The sequence below is a fragment of the Lutjanus erythropterus genome, chromosome 4, assembly GCF_056507025.1.
Source record: "Lutjanus erythropterus isolate fLutEry1 chromosome 4, fLutEry1.hap2, whole genome shotgun sequence".
NCBI lineage: Eukaryota > Metazoa > Chordata > Actinopteri > Lutjaniformes > Lutjanidae > Lutjanus > Lutjanus erythropterus.
The window spans coordinates 45,296,495-45,315,090 of NC_139320.1; the positions used below are offsets into that span (position 1 = coordinate 45,296,495).

Below are 18,596 nucleotides of genomic sequence, written 5' to 3' on the forward strand. Positions count from 1 at the left end.
TTTTATTTTTCCATAAGTGTGTGTAATGTGTCATGCGTGTGGTCAGTTTAGAGATTCAGATGTCTGTGCACTGTGCCAACACATTTGTGTCAATCAGTATTATTTAGAAGAATTTTTATTTTTGTAAAATACTATAACACAGAGTAGCATTAGGAATAGAATTTTATTTTTGTTACATAGATATAATTATGTTGTTGAAAAAGTAACAAATATGTTCGTATGTATAAGATTTTTTTTTTCTTCAGTTGCTTGTGAAAATGTTTTGGGTGTCATCATGTAAAACTGAAAACAGCCAATAAAAAAAAGTCATGCAGCCCGTCATGAATGCCTTCACTTCACTGAGATAAAAATAATTTAACAAATCTAATGACAACACAACTTGAAGTTTTGCTGTCCCCGTCCTCTCAGCATGGTCAGAACAGTGATACTATTGGCTGATCCTGGACCAATCTGTCATTTAGACTCAAAAATATGTAAGGACAGGAACCAGGTTTAAAAAAACAGAAATACATTTCAATAAAGCCATTAGTTACACATTTTAAAAGCATTTAATTCTGGTACTGAAAGGTTTTATGTTCGCTGTCTGTGTCCCAGTGGGTGCAAAAATCAAAGCAACATTTGCACACAATATTTAAAGTGACTGATGTTAAGTAAAAATTCAACATGTACTGGACAGGTAGTGCATAAAATTCAAATAGAAAAGATTGGAGCAGGTTTAATGACAAAAAAAAAGTAGTACGGGGCTTCGTGTTGCCCCCTACAGGTTGACCCGCTCGTCAGGCGGAGGTTCTGTGTTGCTCTCTGCCGCAGCTGACGCCTGAGTGAGGGAGCTCTGAGACGTGATGCCCAGAGCCAACACAGGCCAGTCCCGACCCGAGCTGCTGGAGGCTGAACACAGAGGAGGAGAGGAGGGGGGTTAGGTGAGACTGTTTCAACTGATTTCACAGGAAATAGTATAGGCTACTTCTTTGCCTGTGGAGAAAGTACCCAGATCCCTTAAAAAAACATAGAATTTTATGAGTTGTTGAGTTAGGACAAAATTTATAAACTTTGTAAAACTGTCTATGACAAATTCTTGTAAATTCAGCAAATGTTATACATTAAATTATTTTTGTCTTTATGTCCAATTCCAGCATGTTGACTTCTACTGTTGGCCTGCAGCTTAAAAACAACACATTTCTTTCTTTTCTTTGCAAATGGAAATTATGCAGCTATGTGCTTATTTGCATATATATGTAGCGGGGGAGTGAGACCTGCTCACAAGTGGACACTCCAGACACGTGGATACACACTGTTAAAGCCACAGGTATAAACAGGACATCTTTAGACTTGAAGAGAGGCCCTCTCATCACCTGATATTAATATGTGTCCTTGGTGATCTGATCTCAAGTGGACAGCTCTGAATACGTGAGTTCACACGTTCGCACATATATTACACTTGTTTGGTTTACAAGGAGGCTCAAATAATTAAGAATTTGTCACAGACAGCAAAATTAACTCAACACTTAACAACTCTGAGATTTTTTACGTCTGCTGCAGGTTGGGAGCTGGGCTTAATTTGCATTACAGTGAAACAAATGATGGATTTACAGGATGTAAGTTAAGTAGGTGGTCTTTCACTGTGGCCCAGAACACATGTGCGTTCACACTTCTGAAAGAAGGTGGTCACATACATCCAAGACCACCTCTAATGTGGCCTAAGTGATCAGATCTCAAATTCGTCTGATTAGATCACCCAGGACGCATGTAAACACCAGGTCTGAGCAGGGCCTCAGACTGTGAGAGTAAACCCAGAGATGGGGGCATGAAGAGATCTGTTATACCTTTACCTGTGTGTGTGTGTGTGTGTGTGTGTGAGACTCACCTGAGCGGCTGCACTGGGCACTCTTGGCACTGTGGGGCTGATGACGAAGAGAGCCATGCCCCACCTCCGGAGACGCAGCAGCGGGCTTGTGGGATGCAGAGTACTTGGCTTTGTCTTTAGTTTTGCAAATACCTGCAGCCATCAGAGCACAGGAGCTGTGACGAGGGTTAACTTCCACCAACATTTACCCCACAGACTGCCTCTTACCTTGACATTTCCACCACTCGGAAAAAACACAGTCAGTGTCATTTGTTGTCATGAATTATATTAGACAGTAGAGTGCAGACAGTGGCTCTGAAAGCTTCACGTTATATTTTACATAAAATTTCAGGTTTAAGGCTGATGGAGCTGCTAAATCATTTGGGTTCAAGCTGCTGACAGCTCATATATTAACATGATAATCTTCACACTGCTGCCTACACACACCTGAGATTCAAAGAGCACCATTTAAAAACAGCATTTGCACCAACTGTAGAATCTCCTGCTTGTATAATGCTGTGACTCAAAGTTTAAAGACATTTCCCTTCATAACAGAGTCCTGTGGTCTCCAGTTTAAACTTACAGGTAGAGATTGTAGGTAGTTTGGGTTCTGTGTTTCTGGCTGGTGTGTTCAGGCGACCTTTGTAAATATGCCCGTCCAGTCCGACGATGTCAACCTCCTCTGACTAACCAGTCAACACACACACACACACACACACACACACACACACATACAAACAGAGGAAGAAAGCAGCTGAGATGTGATTAGATGCAAATCTTCATATTTTCCACGACTTTGCAGGTGAGTTGTGTGACCACCAGATGGTGACTTTAAGAGAGCAAACAAATGTGTGTGCACAGCGATTTTGGTTCACTGTCACCAACAGAGGTTAGAAATTTAGCCACGAAATAGACTATTTCATTTTTGTATCTTTCAAGACAATATCCCCAGATAAATACCACCGCTCTGATTCTTGCTGAGGTGTGCAGTGAAACTTTACACCAGAATAAAAGCTGTACAAACTCTTGTTCACTATACCTGAATCACAGCGTCCACCTCAGTCTGGGCGTGGTGCTTCAAGCCGGTGCGCCGCTGGCTAGCCGAGAAGACTGTGTGACTCCCCCCGCAGCTCCGGGACACGGTCAGGTGACTGTAGTCGGTCAGCTCAGAGACCCGTTCGCTGATCGGTGAGAGAGAAACACCGAGACATGAGGACAGAGGATCTGTGAGACTTAAACATCTAACAGAGTTAACTCTGCCTCTCCTCCCGTCCTCTCCCCTGTCCTGGCCCTGACTCACTGCAGGTTTCTCGGCTGGATCTGGCTCAGGTTGTTGCTCGCTGTGTCGCAGCTGCCGGCGTTGTTGGGGTGTTTTAGCTGCCTCTGAGCGCTCTCTATCTGCCTGCACATCACAGCGTGGCTCCTCTGAAGGTGCTCCATCTTCCTCCTAACAGTGCTAGCTAGCACAAAGTTGTAGCTGCTGCACCCTGGTTGCAGGCTGAGATGGCAAGAGCAGCTTACAATGAGTCAGATATTCAGAAACTAATAAATGCTCTCAGTGTTTGAAGGCTGTGATTCTGTGAGGGTAGACCTATAGTACATAAACACCTCTATAGAAATTATGTTTGTGGTCTCATTTGTTTGGACTGGACATGAATTACCTGCTGGTGAAAAGAGGAAACTGCAGGTATCTCACCTTCTGTAGTGCTGTCGAAACTGCTCCAGAGCGTAAACGGTAAAAGGCCTGATGGATTTGTGTGCTGGGAATGCAGGAGTGGAAGGCAGCCTCACTGGGTTCCTTTAGTTGCCCAAAGAGAGGAAACAAACATACAAAAGTGGATGAGTTGAGAGAGCAGCTAAATGATGTTTCAGGGCATAAAGTCCTCTTAATTTCAAATCTGAATACCTTTTAAAAATGCAGGATAGAGAGTGTGCAAATCGCAGTGTGCAAATCTAATAATCTGGGAAATAAACAGTCCCTGTTATTAGTATTGACTCACGGTGCGGGGGTGTACTTGACAATAGGTCTGTCGCAGGAGAGGCAGTGAAATCTGTCCACAAGTTGTCTGTAAATGAGAACAAAGAAAAGTCACTTGTCCTGCAGCTGATTTTGCACTGCACCGTAATGCTCACCAGTAGCACCTGATGTATTTACCAGAGAAAACAAAAACATGAGCTTGACAGATTCATCTGGTTATCTGGATAAAATAGTGGATAGAATAGTGGAAGTTTGGTAATGTAATCAGATATTTGCCACTCACTCTAAACTGTATCAATATTACCAACTCTGAAGGACACTCATTTCTCCAAGTATACCAGGTAATGTCGAACTTTACAAAGGACTGGCTATTGAGTCTGACAAATTGTTTGTATTGTTGCAGCTTGTGATGCTCCACAGACTTCCTGTTTACATAGTTGACTGCTTCTGATTGGACAGATGTTTTCTAGCAACTGATTTATACATCAGTTAAGTCTCTACTAGCTAAGACGTATTTAAAGTTTTATTAGTGCAACCTCATTTAGTCTATCATTAGGTTGAAACTAGCTGGTAATTACAAAGAACCGAAAGGAAAAATATGTAACACTGACAGCTAACGCTTGAAATAGGTACTGCAGTCCAACTTAAAAATACTGGAGTTCCTAAACCTGAAAAACAAAAGCCCACTGTTCTGAAAATCCACACTCTGAAACTGGAGTTCAAAGACTGCTCAATTTAACTGACATCTAATTCTTTTTAAGGATTATTGACGATTTCTTACAACTAATAAACAGAGACTTACTCATTCAGTGAAATTGTGTAGTAATTTTAGCTCCATGTGAAGTGACTCAACGTGAAATGACCAGTGTGCAGAATCACACAGGCCAAAACAAAAAAAGACGTTCCACACAAGAACAGAAATTTCAAAGGAGAGCATGCTGGCTGTAGCATTGTTGTGAGAGAAGCCGATATTTCAACTTAACATGTTTCATTAACCTCTGATGATATATCATGGTCATTTTGTGATTTAGAACAGTAAATATATTACATATTTCTCCTTTAAGACTTAACCCACAAATAGTTATGGATTGATGAGCAGCTGCTGCATCACAATCTAGCAGTCTTCAAGTGATCCCATTTTCACTCCACAGGTTAAATTAATGAGTGTGATGTTGACACATACTTTCGTAAACCAGCAGCGTCTTCGTGCTCTGGAGCTCCCTGAGCCTGCAGCTTCTCGTGGATGCTCTTCCAGCGACCTTCCAGCTGCGTCTTCATGGAGTCTAACTCAATCCTGTCCAACTACAATGAGATCAGAGGTCAGAGGTCAGATCAAACCCTCACATCTTTCACTGGGATCTTAACAGTCTGAACTGTCTGTTTGAACACACATGAATAACGTTTACCTTACACTCCATCTCAGTGGAGAGTTTGTCGATGACTTTGTGCCAGTCCTGCTCCTGGCCCGTCACCTTGTTCAGCAGCTCGTGGAACATGGAGTTGAGCTTCTCTGTCACAGAGTCAAACTGCAGACGGCTCACTTTGCTCTCCAGAGCAGATTTATCTGCTTTCTGCGGGTGTGGAATGATAACAAGTCAAGGACAAGAAGACATGATCCAGGAGACGCCTTCAGGGTCTACTTAGGTGAGCCAAAATGGGTTCAGCAAAAAAAAAAAAAAAAAAAAGATGATGATTGGCCCACAGGAACAAATTAAAACCGTTTGACGTAGTTCAGCTAAAGTTAATCACCATTCTGTACATCTGTACAGACCTGTTTGACTCTTGTGGTTTTCACAGTATTCACTCTTTAGTAGGTTAAAAAGAACCCACTCACTATTTCACTCTCAACCATCTGCTTGTCAGCCTTCTTCTCCTCCAGCTCCACCATCGTCTTGTACAGTTCCTGTGAAAACAAGAGTTCAACTGTCACATACAGCAAAAATTAACAGGGGAGGAGAGCAGAAAAACATATTTCTAGTACTCAAAGTTCAGCTTTTTTTCAGATCTTCCTCTAGTCCTTTATTCTTGTAAAGCACCAGCTAATTTGACTTCTTGTTCAGGATTCAAAAAAGTTGACATTGCTTCATTTTAAAGGGTTAAAAGCCGATCAATAAATAACGCAATAATTGGAGTTTGTTCATATTGTCAGTATCAATATCATTATTACAACAAACACATAATAATAGTAATGTAATAATAAAAGTATGTGATGATGGATTATAATAAAGATTTTATTATTATATTATTTATTATTTTCATATGAACAAATAATTAAAAGAAATACCACATCCACAGAGATTTTAGAAAGTTGCGGAAGGAAAGTATATCTTTGCAAAAGAATAAAAAAAATTAAATATTGTGAATTAATCATTTTTAAAATGTTGACAGGTCCAAAAAGAATAGTGTGTTTATCTCTGTTTGTGCAATAGAAGCGGACAGGTAATGTTATCAACAGCACCTTTAACAGGTATTTTTTATATTGTCAAGCCAATAAGATTGACATCTAGAACATTTTGAAAAGGTCCATCGTCTGGCAATGAGAGTGAGTCAAAATGGAACAATACACAGTTAAAAAAAATACAGAGACGAAGAGAAAAGAGCAACATGACAACATGACAGTTGTTGGTCTGTCTACCTCGATGTGGCTCTGTTTCTGTCTGTTGTCCTCGTGGAGACACCTGGTGCTTTCATGCAGTTTTTCAGACTCGGCTTGAAGCTGCAGGATCGTCTTCTGCACGTCATTTATCAGCTCCTCATTCTGACACACACACACCAGATATACACACAGTTATAGACACACAGTCACCTTAAAATGCAAACGTAGGTAATAGTCACAGCTTGCCATTAGTTTGCTGAAAGTGAATGAAGTGTTTCATCAGTAAATAAAAACCTGTCCAAATCTCCAGACATGATCACTTACCAGAACTTTATTCATCCATATCTAAATGTACACACCCTCCTGCCCCCACACACACAGTTATATATTACAAACACACATTTCTGTCCTATTTGTTGAGGAAAAATGGGGAATTAAGCTATAAAACAGTTTTTAAAAGCCTCTTTTAAACTGATTAGTCAAAACAAAAACACATACACTACATTTCACTAAGTTTATTTGATTACACTACGAAACATCAAATTTCTGTAGAAATCTGTGTTGGTTGGTTTAAAACTGGGTTTATATGTGTTTGTGATGATTCTCAGTCGTCCAGGCTGCACCAGAGGTGGCAAAAATATACACACACTGTACTTTAGTAGAAGTACAGATATTTGTGTAAAAAAAGTAAAAAGTAGCCCTGTGAAAGACATTTCTACCAACTGTTTCAGTGCAAAGCTAGCTGATCTCTCTGATTTTCTCCACAGTTAAGTTTCCTTTCCTCGTCTGCTCAGTCTTATTACATCGTTTTTGTCTTCTCATAACTTTTGTGTCCTTTTTGTCTTGTTACTTCTTTTCCATAATTTTTGTCTTATTAGGTCTTTTATATCATTTTCACTCCAAGTCATTTTTGTCTTGTTACGTTAGTTTTAGTTTTTTTTTTTTTTTTTTTTAGTTTGTTAGTTAGTCGTTTACACCATTTTTGTCCTGTTACATATTTTACATAAGTTTCGTCTTGTTAAATAATTTTTGTCGCTTTCATCTTGTTATATTTGTTTTTGTTTTGTTACATTGTTTTTGTCATTATACATAATTTTTGTCATTTTCATCTGGCTTTCATCTTGTCTTTTACTTCATATTTGCCTTCTTGTTATCGTTTTTGTCTTGTTATGTTGTTTCAGGCGTGATCCTACAGAGTCCAAACATCTTCACCTTTTGATTTTTTTTTAATTCTGACTTGTGGTTACAGTGCCACCATCTAGTGAAACTAACTCTACACACCTCTGTTAAAGCTGCAAGCAGCTAAGCTTTAAACTTCATCTTGATGACCTACTGAATTCCTCATTGTTTATATACATATGAAGGCATCTTCCCATGATTCAAACTATGTGAGAAAAAATATTTTGCAAAAAGTGCTTAGTTTAGATTTTAGAAAGCCGGATAGCAAACAACATATGAAATGCATTTTTTGCAAATCAGCCACATTTGGAGGTGGTTTGAAAAGAGATTTCAATCAAATAAACTGAGTGAATCAGCTCTGAATCAGCACACATCTACCTCTGGTTAACCAAAAAGTCTGACTGTAGTGATTCAGCTTGCCTCTGTGCCGTTCAGTGGCCCTGCTCTGCCTTCATTCAGCTGTTGGAGAAGGTTGTTCACTGTGTCCTGCAGCTGCTCAGAGCGTTGGAACAGACGGCTGAGCTTCCTGCCAATGTTTATTGCGCTGCTGCTGAAAGCTGACCTCTCTTTACTCTGACTGAGGCCCTCACTATCGCTCCCATCCTGTTCAACCTCGTCCTGGAAGCTGCTGGTCAGCTGAGACGTCAGGGACAATATCATTTCGTCCAATATGCTTTGCAGGTCGTCCAGCTGAGGTCAAAGGGCAAAGAACTGGGATTAGACTGAGGCTTTTGTTAAAAACTGGAAATTCTCTGGTCTGTTTTAGCAGATGAATTATGACTCCAATTACTTCAGGTTTAGCAGGATTCTAGACGGGGGGAGGCCTGTTCGATTATTGTCAGACCAGTTTTTCAAAAGCTCTGCTGCGCGACTTATGAAAGGAAAGTGACGGCAGCATCAATTTAGACCTGCAGATGAAGACAGGGATGCTGCTATTTCCAGGCAATGTGTTCATTTTTGTTTTCCGAGATGCTGTTTGTCTGTGACGTTTTAAACTTTGCACTTTTACAGTTCACATACTGAAACAGAGCATGTACGGATGACAAACTTTTATAAATTCATTTAAATTATATTATTTTTTCATTTATTTCCTGAAAATTAAACCTAGTGCCAGCAGAAACACAAAACTTACACATCAAATCACTTGTAGTGCTTGGGAATACGTTAAAATCATATCAATATCGTGATATGAGACTAGATTTCATCTTCGATTTTGGATATCATTATATCATGTGTAAAGTGATGTAATTTTCTGAACTTATCAGACTGTTCTAGCAGTTACAGAGCAAAATTATCATTTATTTGGTGTTGTGTTTGTGTAAGTCTAATAATCAGCGAATGAACAATGAGCTACAACCTCTTACAAAGCTATAACTATCAATTTAGCAACGTGTCTATTGTCTGTAGCAGGGATACACATTATTGGTTTTTCATCTATATTCAGTATGTTGCTATTTTCTAGCTCATTTTGGCCATTTGCCCATTACTGATATATGCACATATTTTTTCCACCTAACTACAGAGAACATCAAGTGTCTCCTACAGTGGAGTTAACATATTATTATGCTTACTGTTATTATGATGCAAACATAACATACAATGCTTTTCAAAATATACACATTCACTGTGAGACATAAGAAAACTAGTGCTGAAAGTTTTATTAATCTTTGTACTTCACAAATTTGTCGTAATGATCAGGTTGTCGGCTCTTAAGGTGGCCAATTAAATGTGCAGTGTTGAAGGAATTTGATTTGGCTCCTTGCATGACTGATGCTGAGCAAGAATTGTAAACTTTGCCTTTGTCTGTTTTAAACACCTAAAAAAACCCTCCACACTGCAGACATAGCCACAGTCTATATGATATTTAATTTTAAAACCTTCATAGACACATATGACCTGTTCAGAGCAAACTTTCTAGCAACAAAATTTAAATGACACACAAACAGCAGTTATTAAAACAACTGCAGGTCTAAACAGCTGCTGCTGTTACTTTCCGCAGTTCAGAACTACAGGCCTGACAGTGTCGCAGCTACGGTTCTGCAGCAGAAAAATAGTAGCTGGGCTTTCACATAAATGACTGAGTGTGTCTTTGTTTGTTGACTGACCCTAACTGTCCCTCTGTAACATGTCTTCCTGTCTGACCTGATCTTGTAGGAGGGTGATCTTGTCAGCTCTCTCCTCATTTAAAGCCTGTTTAGATTTCAGCTGCTTCATGCCCTCCTCCAGCTTCTGCACAGACTTCCTGGACATGACAAATATGACAGACAGTACACAGACAACAGCATCTAAAACTGAAACTTGTCAAAAACAAGTGTGGAGAAACCCTACATCCTGTCTTCCTTTGTTTATTGTCATATTTTGCTAAGCATTCAAAATAATAAATATATACTAAATAAATAAGCAAAAGAATAAATAAGTAAGTCAGCCTTCTTTGTCAACCATGAACAAACACTACTGTGTTCTCCTAAACTCTGTTTTAATTCTGTCAAAGGATGGTAGGACAGAAAAGGTGTAGTGAGTTTTTAACTTACTGTGTCTTGGATGTTATTGTAACAGCAGTTACTGTAGACGTATATACTAGAGGTTGATTCCTCTCCCTGTGTGTTTCCATCTGTCTTTACCTGAGGTAGGATATTTGCTGTCTGAGCTCATGTGTGGCTTTGCTGTCTGTTTCTGCACTTCCTGAAGCTGCCTCTGAGCCGGTCTCTCTGTCTTGGCTCATGAACATCTCCTCCAAACTGTTCAGCTTTGTACAGAGACATTATATTATCAGAAGCACAAAAGACAGTATGTGATACTGAGGATTTTGTCTTGATGAGGATGTGTGGAATACTCTCTGGATTGTATATTTCTGCCTTTTGAAAAAGTGATTTGTTCTTCTCACCCACCTTTTCCCGGTCACTCATGAGGCTGTCTATTAAAGCCCTCTGCTGCTTCAGTTGATCCATCAGGTTATTTAATTCATTCTTTGGACCTAAATGTACAAAATGACAACAAGCCATTAGAACAAGTCATGGAAGTAACTTCTCTCAAAACAAGATTTCTTCTATTCAGGATTTATCTGCAAAAATCTGCAATATATAAGGTTTCATACACCTCTAGAAAAATGTACTTTCTCAGTGCCTACAGAAAAAGAATTCCAGACTCATGAAGCCTTTATCATCACATCTATATTGTTACTATAAATGCTATTTGCAAAGTTTGATTGGATATTTTGTTGGCAATTATTTAATGCTCGGTCATTTCCAAGGGATCAGGGACTTATGTAAAATGACAAACATGACGACAGCATCATTTCATTTAAAATATCAAAAAATTTGGTTTACACGAGTAATTGTGTGGATGAAACGCAAGCTCATGTCAAAAATCATGCATTTTTCATGGAGCATATTCAAAGTCAAGCATATTCCTAACCTTGATAAACATATACAAGCTCACAGATTAACACATATGTTGTTTATGTGTACAGAAGTTCAGTCGGGAATGGAATGGATTATTATGTAAATAAGTACAGCATTAATGTTTTGCATTTCACCACTTAACTAGAAACTAGCAACTAAATAAATGTTGCAAAATGGCTACAGCAAATTCTTCATCACTTTAAATTCCTCTGTATTCTGTACATGTGGCAAATAAAGTGATTCTGATTCTGATTAATGTGAGGTGTAAACAGGGCTCCAGCTTGTTGCTCCCTACAAGGAGGCGCTGAACTCAGCTCAGCACTTGTCACTTCAAACAAGTCTGATTGAGTGAGAGTCTGATTGAGTTAGTGAGTTTTCGTGGCCTTTAAGTCAGTCAACATAGGTAAGAGGGCACAATCAGGTCAGGTGATATAAAGTTACCCTTGTCAGTGATGAGCTCTCTGAGATGTGACAGCTGTGACTGGTCCACCTTTTCATCTTCTAGCACCACAACACGAGCCTCCAGCTTGTTGAAAGTTTTCCTCTGTTTACCGATGCTCCTCAGGGCCTCCACTGTCTCTGGATAGCGCTCTGAGCTGCTAGGACGAGTCTGCTGTGGTGGCCCTGGCAGGACTGCAGGAGTGTCTGTGGCTGGCTGGGTGTCTGCCATCAAAATCTGTCCACAAATCGAGAAGAAGAACGAGTCCTTAGTGACCATTTCCCTGTTTAAAATTTAAAGGACTCATAGTGGTCTCATAAAAGTGAAATAACCTGTAGAACATAAGACAATGGCTGAATTTATGGTGACTGAAGAAAAGGGCAAGACAAATTTTTCAGGACAGACAAAACCCACTGGACACCCTCTGAACCTTCAGCTGTAAGGAACCAGCTTAATGGACGAACAATCCCGGTGCTGAATGTCAAAGCATCTGGCCTGTGCATACTGTGAAGAGTTACAGTCTTTCTAAATGAGTCAATCTGTATGTTAAATTTTATACAATCACTAGGGTCAACTTTAACCATCTGAGAAAACTTTCTAATGTAGGGCTGTCCTGAATACTCTTTTGGGTGCTTTAAAGCTGCAGTGAAAACTAGGGAAAATAATTGGGGAGATAAAAGCCATCACTGTACTACATTTGTGTAGGCGGAACAGAAAAGCTCCCTCATAAGAAGGTTTTTCTGCTCCTCTTACTGTGCTGTGAACATGTATCACATAGGTTTTGAGATGAATTAAATGCCATAGAGCTCTAGTTCTCGCTTTTTATCAGTCTTTTCTCTCTTTTGGCACAGCTGACATAACATCTCCTTTCTCTCTCCATAAAAAAATTGTATGCCTTCACCAACCTGTAAACTTGTAGTTTACATACATCCAGTATGTACTGACTCAAATGATGCATGTTGTGAAGTCTTAGGTGCGTTTTGGACACATGAAGCACCTCATGTTTTTGCAGGAGAGCAGAAAGAGCTTCAACTCACAGCAGAAAAGCCACCGAAGCCATCCAAGTTTTTTTTTTCCATTATCCAAATGTATTATTAATTGAGAAATGAGCCTGTTGTGGTGGTGACAAAGTTTACAAAAATAACAATAATGGAGGACAAAATATTGAAGGCTGTTGCTTGACACCTGATGATACTTAAGATTTCAAGTTAGTAGCTAATATCTATTAACACACAGTTCATGGTTTGTGTTCAGCTAACGTAAGCTCACTTTTAATGTCTCCTTGGGGAAGCTACCTGTAATTTCTCCTCTTTCTCTGGGTTTCATGTGGACCTCTGTTTTATTTACTGTCTTCACGACACTCCTAAAAACATTTTGGATCTTACCTTCTGAGGGTTTTCTTTCTCAGTGAGCAGAGATGACTGCATGACGTCCCAGGTCACACACTGACTCAGCTCCTCTGGGTCGGGATACTTCTGAAATTTGTCCTTCAGATATTTCTGCACAGTGAGAACAGAGGAATTTAAACTTTGATCAGATTTGTTGAAAACAGGGCACTGTAACAACTTTTAAATCTTGTAAAAGAAAAAAAGAAGAGGTAATTATGAAACTATATGCAGCCATACACGCCTTAAAAGGTATAAAGTAAGAACAGTGGGGAGTAAATTGATTGATTAGGTCGTCAGGACACTCACCACAGTTTCTTCTAGGGTGTCCACACGGTTGCAGTATGTCTCCACAGCAGTGATCGTCTCTGCTTGGGCACCAACCATCTGGATACAGAGAGAGAGGAAATACCCTAATGCAAGAGAGCAACTTCCACTGGGGTTGGAATATTACAGTCTGAATATTACTGATCTTTTATTCATCAACTCTGAATCTGGTGAAATATGAAGCCCCTACCAATGAAAGTAAGTGTGACTGTAAAGCTACTAAAAGGAGTTTTGAACTGGTTATGAAACAGTCACAGCTACTGATGACTCTATCTGCGCTACATAAGCAAACAAGAGCATCAGCTAGGAGATCGGTTATTACTGTTTAGTTATTTTTGTGCTTGAAAAAACATTTAAACAATTAATCAATTGTCAGAATAGTTGCAATTTTCTGACAATTCATTAACTAATTTATCTCAGCTCTAGTGGAAGCACTCTTAAATCTCACAGTAGATTTCAATATTACTGTCTCCTTTTTCATCCACAAACTAATTTCTCAGAATAGAGATGTCAGAAATACTTTGACTGTTATTATATTATAGTTAGTTACAGTACAATGGGGATAGAATTATATTTTTAGTAATCAACTCACCGTCTGTTGGTGGCAGAGCTCCTTTATCTCTTCCTTCAGATTGTCTTTTTGGCTGTGGAGCTCTTCGATGAGCTTCATGGCCTGCAACGACAACAGACAAAATATTTCATGGATCGTACAGTTTAACTGTAAAATATAAAAAGCTTCTCGCTGCACAGATTTTGGGCTCAAATGACTCAGTCTGAGCTCCCTGGGGGATGTGAGGACACTGCATTAAGATCTCATTAAAAGATTTTGATGTTCTCCAATAGCTTGAATTAGAAGTCTCTGAAAATCCTGTGACCATCCATCTGACCTTTGACCCCGATGAACGCAGACAGAACTTTAACAGAAGCTGATAAAGAGGGTGAACTTGTGGGACTATCCAGATTTGTTGGCAGCTTCTGCTACTTTAATATGAATATTTTATCATTTCTTTTCTACTCTATGACAGTAAACTGAATATCCATAGGATAGATTTTTTTGGCCATTTTCTGACATTTAATGGACAAAACAACTAATTGATTACTCAAGAAAATGTGCAAAAGATTATTCGATAATGGATTTACTTGTTAGTTGCAGCCCTATATGTGTGTGCGCATGTTTGTGTGACAAAGGAAATTCCTGAGCCGCATGTGAGCCGGTGTTTAACTTGTGTCAAATATGCCCGGACATGAAATGATGCATAGCGACCCCACAGAGCTTCACAGCCTTCAGCAGCCGTCTGAATGACTAACAGCTGGTTAATAAGTGCCCTCACTACATGACACACATATGGGCTGTTACCAACTGGGACTATTTATTTTATTTAACATTTCTACTCAGTACACTACACTTTTATCTTAACTACTGCTTCAAGATGTTACCTGAATCACTAATTGGATTATATGATTATTATTATATTATTATTATTATATTACATGATATCATATTATATTATATTTTCTCTCACATGGTTGTATTTTATTAAATTTTGTCATCATGTGCCTCCAAAATATGAAACAAAATATGAAACTTATTTGTAGTATCTTTAAAGTCTGCAAAATATTTTTTACTATTATTGAAGGCAGGGATCCAGGATTTTTCTCATCTAATACCAACAATCGATAATTCCAACCTTCTCATGACTGACACTGATAACTAATAATTTCACATTTTTGCATTTTACAAAATAAACTCATATAACCTGTAGTTTATACATACCTGAGGGTAAGAAAGGCTCAGATCTAGTGAGGAAAAATGGATGATTTAATATCTCATAGCTCTGACCAAAACAAATCTAACTGATGAGAGCACTTCAGACTCTTCAAATGTTCATTTAGTTTTCAAGTAAAGCTCATCAAAAACCTATTGTTTACTTTTTAATATACTTTAGCTATTATATATATTATTTTGCAGATTTAAAGCTTTGACATAAGCTGTCATATCCACTATTATTATATCTGATATTTTTCAGCTCATACTGATATAGATCAATACTGAAAAATTGGACAATAGTTTAGGATTTATAGACCACTAATTTCAGCTCTAAATAGTCACATATTGAGTGATGGTAATGGGGATTACCTAAAAAAAAAACTGTCTCTTGTTTTGTCAAGCCTCTAGTCTAAAAATCAAATGATTTGTTCCTTGGCACGTGGCCCAATTTTCAGCCAAAGTCTGTTTACAAGTTTTAAAATATTCTGCTTACTAACAAACAGGGCCAGAAACATGACCTCCTGGTCAGGAGTCATTCAATGAGGGGAAAAAAAGGAGCAGCCTTAAGCCTTTGTTACTCTTCAAGCTGCTGATTCATTTCCAGCAGTCAGACATTAACTGGAGTTTACGTCACTCAGCTCTTCTCACAAAGTCAGAGCAGAAAAGAAAAGAATTCCTCTGACAGGTTAATGGGTGGACCCTGGCATACAGCCTGTTTGGATGGAACAGGGGCCTTGAGGACGAGGGCAGGTCAGGTCACCTCATCATAGTAAAGTCAGTGGATATGCCAGCTGACCAAATGATGCCCACAGAGGACATGAATGATTCAGATGGGGTTCTGAAATCCCCTGCACCTGCCCGATGTCCTGCTTTTCACCTGAGGGCTATTCATCCCCTGACAACCAGAGTCATCTCTGCAGGGGACTAATTACCCCGTATCACACAGAGGAAGGCAGAGAGGGGGAGAAAGAAAGAGGATGAGATCAAGAGCAAAATGGAAGAGGTGATGGAAAGTCCAGACAATGTCACAAAAATCACCTGTACCTTTAACACATTCTGCCCCGATCAAACTCTGCAATCCAATCCACTTTTGAAGATAAAAGCTCACAGTTAGCTGAAGAGCCTCACCTCTTTCTACCCCTCTTTTGGAAGCGGCCTGACAGAAACCTGAACAGAGACACGCAGAGGTCATTTGAGATGTCAGGGTGGTGCCCATCTCCCATTGTCCTCTGCTCTGTCAGCAACGGCTTAATACTATGCTGAAACGTTCACCACAGCACGCCAGAGATGGAAGAGAAGAATTAGAGGACACTGCTGGCGTCCACTCAGAGGACTCTTTAAATCTTAGGGAAACATCATTTAACCAAACAAGCAGGGTGAGCAGGATAGGATATTGAAATGGACACTGTCAAACATGACAGTCAAAAAGCGCAATTGAACAGCTTTATTTGATTTCAATAGAGAAAAAACATAGGACAACAAGAACCTTGCTTTAAAGTGCCATCTACTTGGGAAAAATAGGCTCAAATATATTGTATTAATTATAAAATAACAGAAATTTAAAAGATTTTAATCTTGGAGTAATGTCTCGTGTCTGAATTATTGGAGCTTTAGGGCCGCAGCTCATGTTCAACAGTAGGTGTCACTGTTCACCCACTTCATTCTGCTATATTATGTTATACTACATTATATATTAAAACTGTAAGTGACTGTAATACAAATGTGCATTAAGGCTAAACATGTCAAAAATACCAAGGCTGCCTCACCGAGCTTTAACAGTAAAGCTGTGGGTAGATTTTTTCAAAAGATTTAATAAACACACATAGTGAGTTAGTTCATATTACAGCTTTAATCCAGGGCTGCAACTAATGATTATTTTCATAGTCGATGAATGAGTTGATTATTTACGCGGTTAATCGATTAATCGTTGTTTGGTCTGTAAAATGTCAGGAAATGGGGAAAATGCTGATCAGTGTTTTCCGAACCACAGGATGATATCCTCAAATCCAAAGATATTCAATTTAATGTCAAAAAAGCATAAAGAAACAAAAAAAGTTACATATAAGCAGCTGGATTCACATTTTTTTCTAACTTGCTCCACTGATTGAATGGGTGTCTCACCTTGGACACTGCGTCCTCGCAGGACTGGATGCGGGACAGGAGCTTCGGCTGGCCGTCCGCCGGGGAGAGCGGAGGTGAGGTGGAGGCTGTCCGCTCCTGCAGCTCGGTGCCGGGTTCAATCTGGTACTCACCCTCCTCCTCTGAGTGGTGGTCTTGTTTGGGAGCGTTGTCAACCACCGCGGCATGAGAGGCGCCGTCGCCGGGAGGAGTGTCCCTCCACCGTGTCTCAATCTCCTGGATATCCAGGTGCCTCAGGACGGCGCGGAGCAGAGCGTGTAGGGCGCTGAAGTTGACAGCTCCCCTCTGAGGTGTCCCGATGGACAGGTTTAACAGTTCATACAAGCTGATGGTTTCCTCCGACTGCGACATTTTGTTTGAGTCCGAGACCACAGCCGTTAATAGTTCAACTTTAGCTAACGTTAGCTAGCTCATAAAAAAGTCTCACCTTTCCCTTTATATTTTATCGAACAAATTCGACTTGTGACGACCACTGTCTTGATCAATAGCGACAATATTCTGAATAAAGTATAACAATAAATGTTAAAATAACTTTGCTCTTTCTCTAACGGTAGCTAACGTGTCCAGCATCTCACCTGCAGCAGTAATCTCGGTGGTTGGCAGTAGAATGTAATCATGTTCAACGGGAACTAGAACCCTGCTTCAGACCAGACGAATTTACCGGAACAACAGTGAATTTTCCTTCAAAATAAAGCTTTGAGGACAAACAAACTAGCACATTCCAAAGAACACCTATTTTATATGCAGTAAAAACGGCATAACTGTTTCATTCTCAACATAGTTTTGCTTATTAGCTCCAAACTTTGCCCGAGGTTGTTGTGAAGTTTTCAACATTGGCGTTCGCCAGCATTAATTTTGAAGCTTGTGACTGGATGTAGTATTTGACGTTGGTGACAGCTTGACGCCACTTTTTCCTCTACGGATTCCCACGCTGTTATCGACCGACTCGCAGCGTTACCGGTCACCAAGCAACCACTGGCGATCATGCGGCGTTCAAGGAATAGGAAAAAATGCCGGATTTCGATCAACTCTTTATTTTCTTTAATCTTAAAATCATTTTTAATAAAACAAATTAATATACAAATAAATAAGTAAGCAATGAAATTAATTAAAAATATAATGATTGTATATATTATCAATCTTCTTATTTTATTGGCACAATATTTTATTCACAAAACTGAATATCAATTTGTTTTAAGAAGGATTTAATACATACATACACATGTATGTATTCGTATATGAATACAAAGCATTAATTTTTAATTAATTTACTCTCGACAGAATAATGATAAAAACAAAATTATAACAATATGTGTGTGTGTGTGTGTGTGTGTGTGTGTGTGTGTGTGTGTAGAGTTATTTTTTATTTTTAATCCTCTTTTCTTAAAACATGTAAAAACAAGTTTGATAGTAGGATTTGAATCTCTTTCCAATAAATATTAAGTAGTTTTAAGTAGTCAAGACAAGTGTTTTTTACTCTAGTACAACAATCTGCACTGCACTGTTCTGTCTTTCTTTAAGACACAAATCTTTGGGAATTT

At 39.1% G+C, this 18,596-nt stretch overlaps 1 protein-coding gene across 1 annotated transcript; it reads right to left on the reverse strand.

The window, feature by feature from the left end:
- Window positions 1-285: 285 nt before the first annotated feature.
- LOC146329191 (glutamine-rich protein 2) lies at window positions 286-17,633 on the reverse strand. The gene is made up of 18 exons (XM_084718124.1): window positions 17,038-17,633; window positions 13,741-13,821; window positions 13,131-13,208; window positions 12,822-12,935; window positions 11,439-11,673; window positions 10,485-10,570; window positions 6,457-6,579; window positions 5,656-5,724; window positions 5,228-5,392; window positions 5,005-5,123; window positions 3,844-3,909; window positions 3,540-3,641; window positions 3,144-3,341; window positions 2,883-3,024; window positions 2,423-2,529; window positions 2,086-2,087; window positions 1,865-1,996; window positions 286-888 (listed from the first exon to the last, which is right to left on the reverse strand). The coding sequence occupies exons 1-18, from the start codon at window positions 17,404-17,406 to the stop codon at window positions 758-760; spliced, it is 2,319 nt and encodes a 772-aa protein (XP_084574250.1). The 5' UTR covers window positions 17,407-17,633; the 3' UTR covers window positions 286-757.
- Between the last annotated feature and the right edge of the window lie 963 nt (window positions 17,634-18,596).

Excerpts from the sequence above, each read along its gene's own strand:
- LOC146329191 (XM_084718124.1), bottom strand. The coding sequence starts at position 17,406 with ATGTCGCAGTCGGAGGAAACCATCAGCTTGTATGAACTGTTAAACCTG. Across the intron at positions 12,936-13,130 it reads ACACCCTAGAAGAAACTGTG|AAATATCTGAAGGACAAATT; the intron begins GTGAGTGTCCTG and ends CTCACTGTGCAG. Across the intron at positions 6,580-10,484 it reads TCATGAGTGACCGGGAAAAG|AATGAGGAGCTGATAAATGA; the intron begins GTGGGTGAGAAG and ends TGTGTGTGTCAG.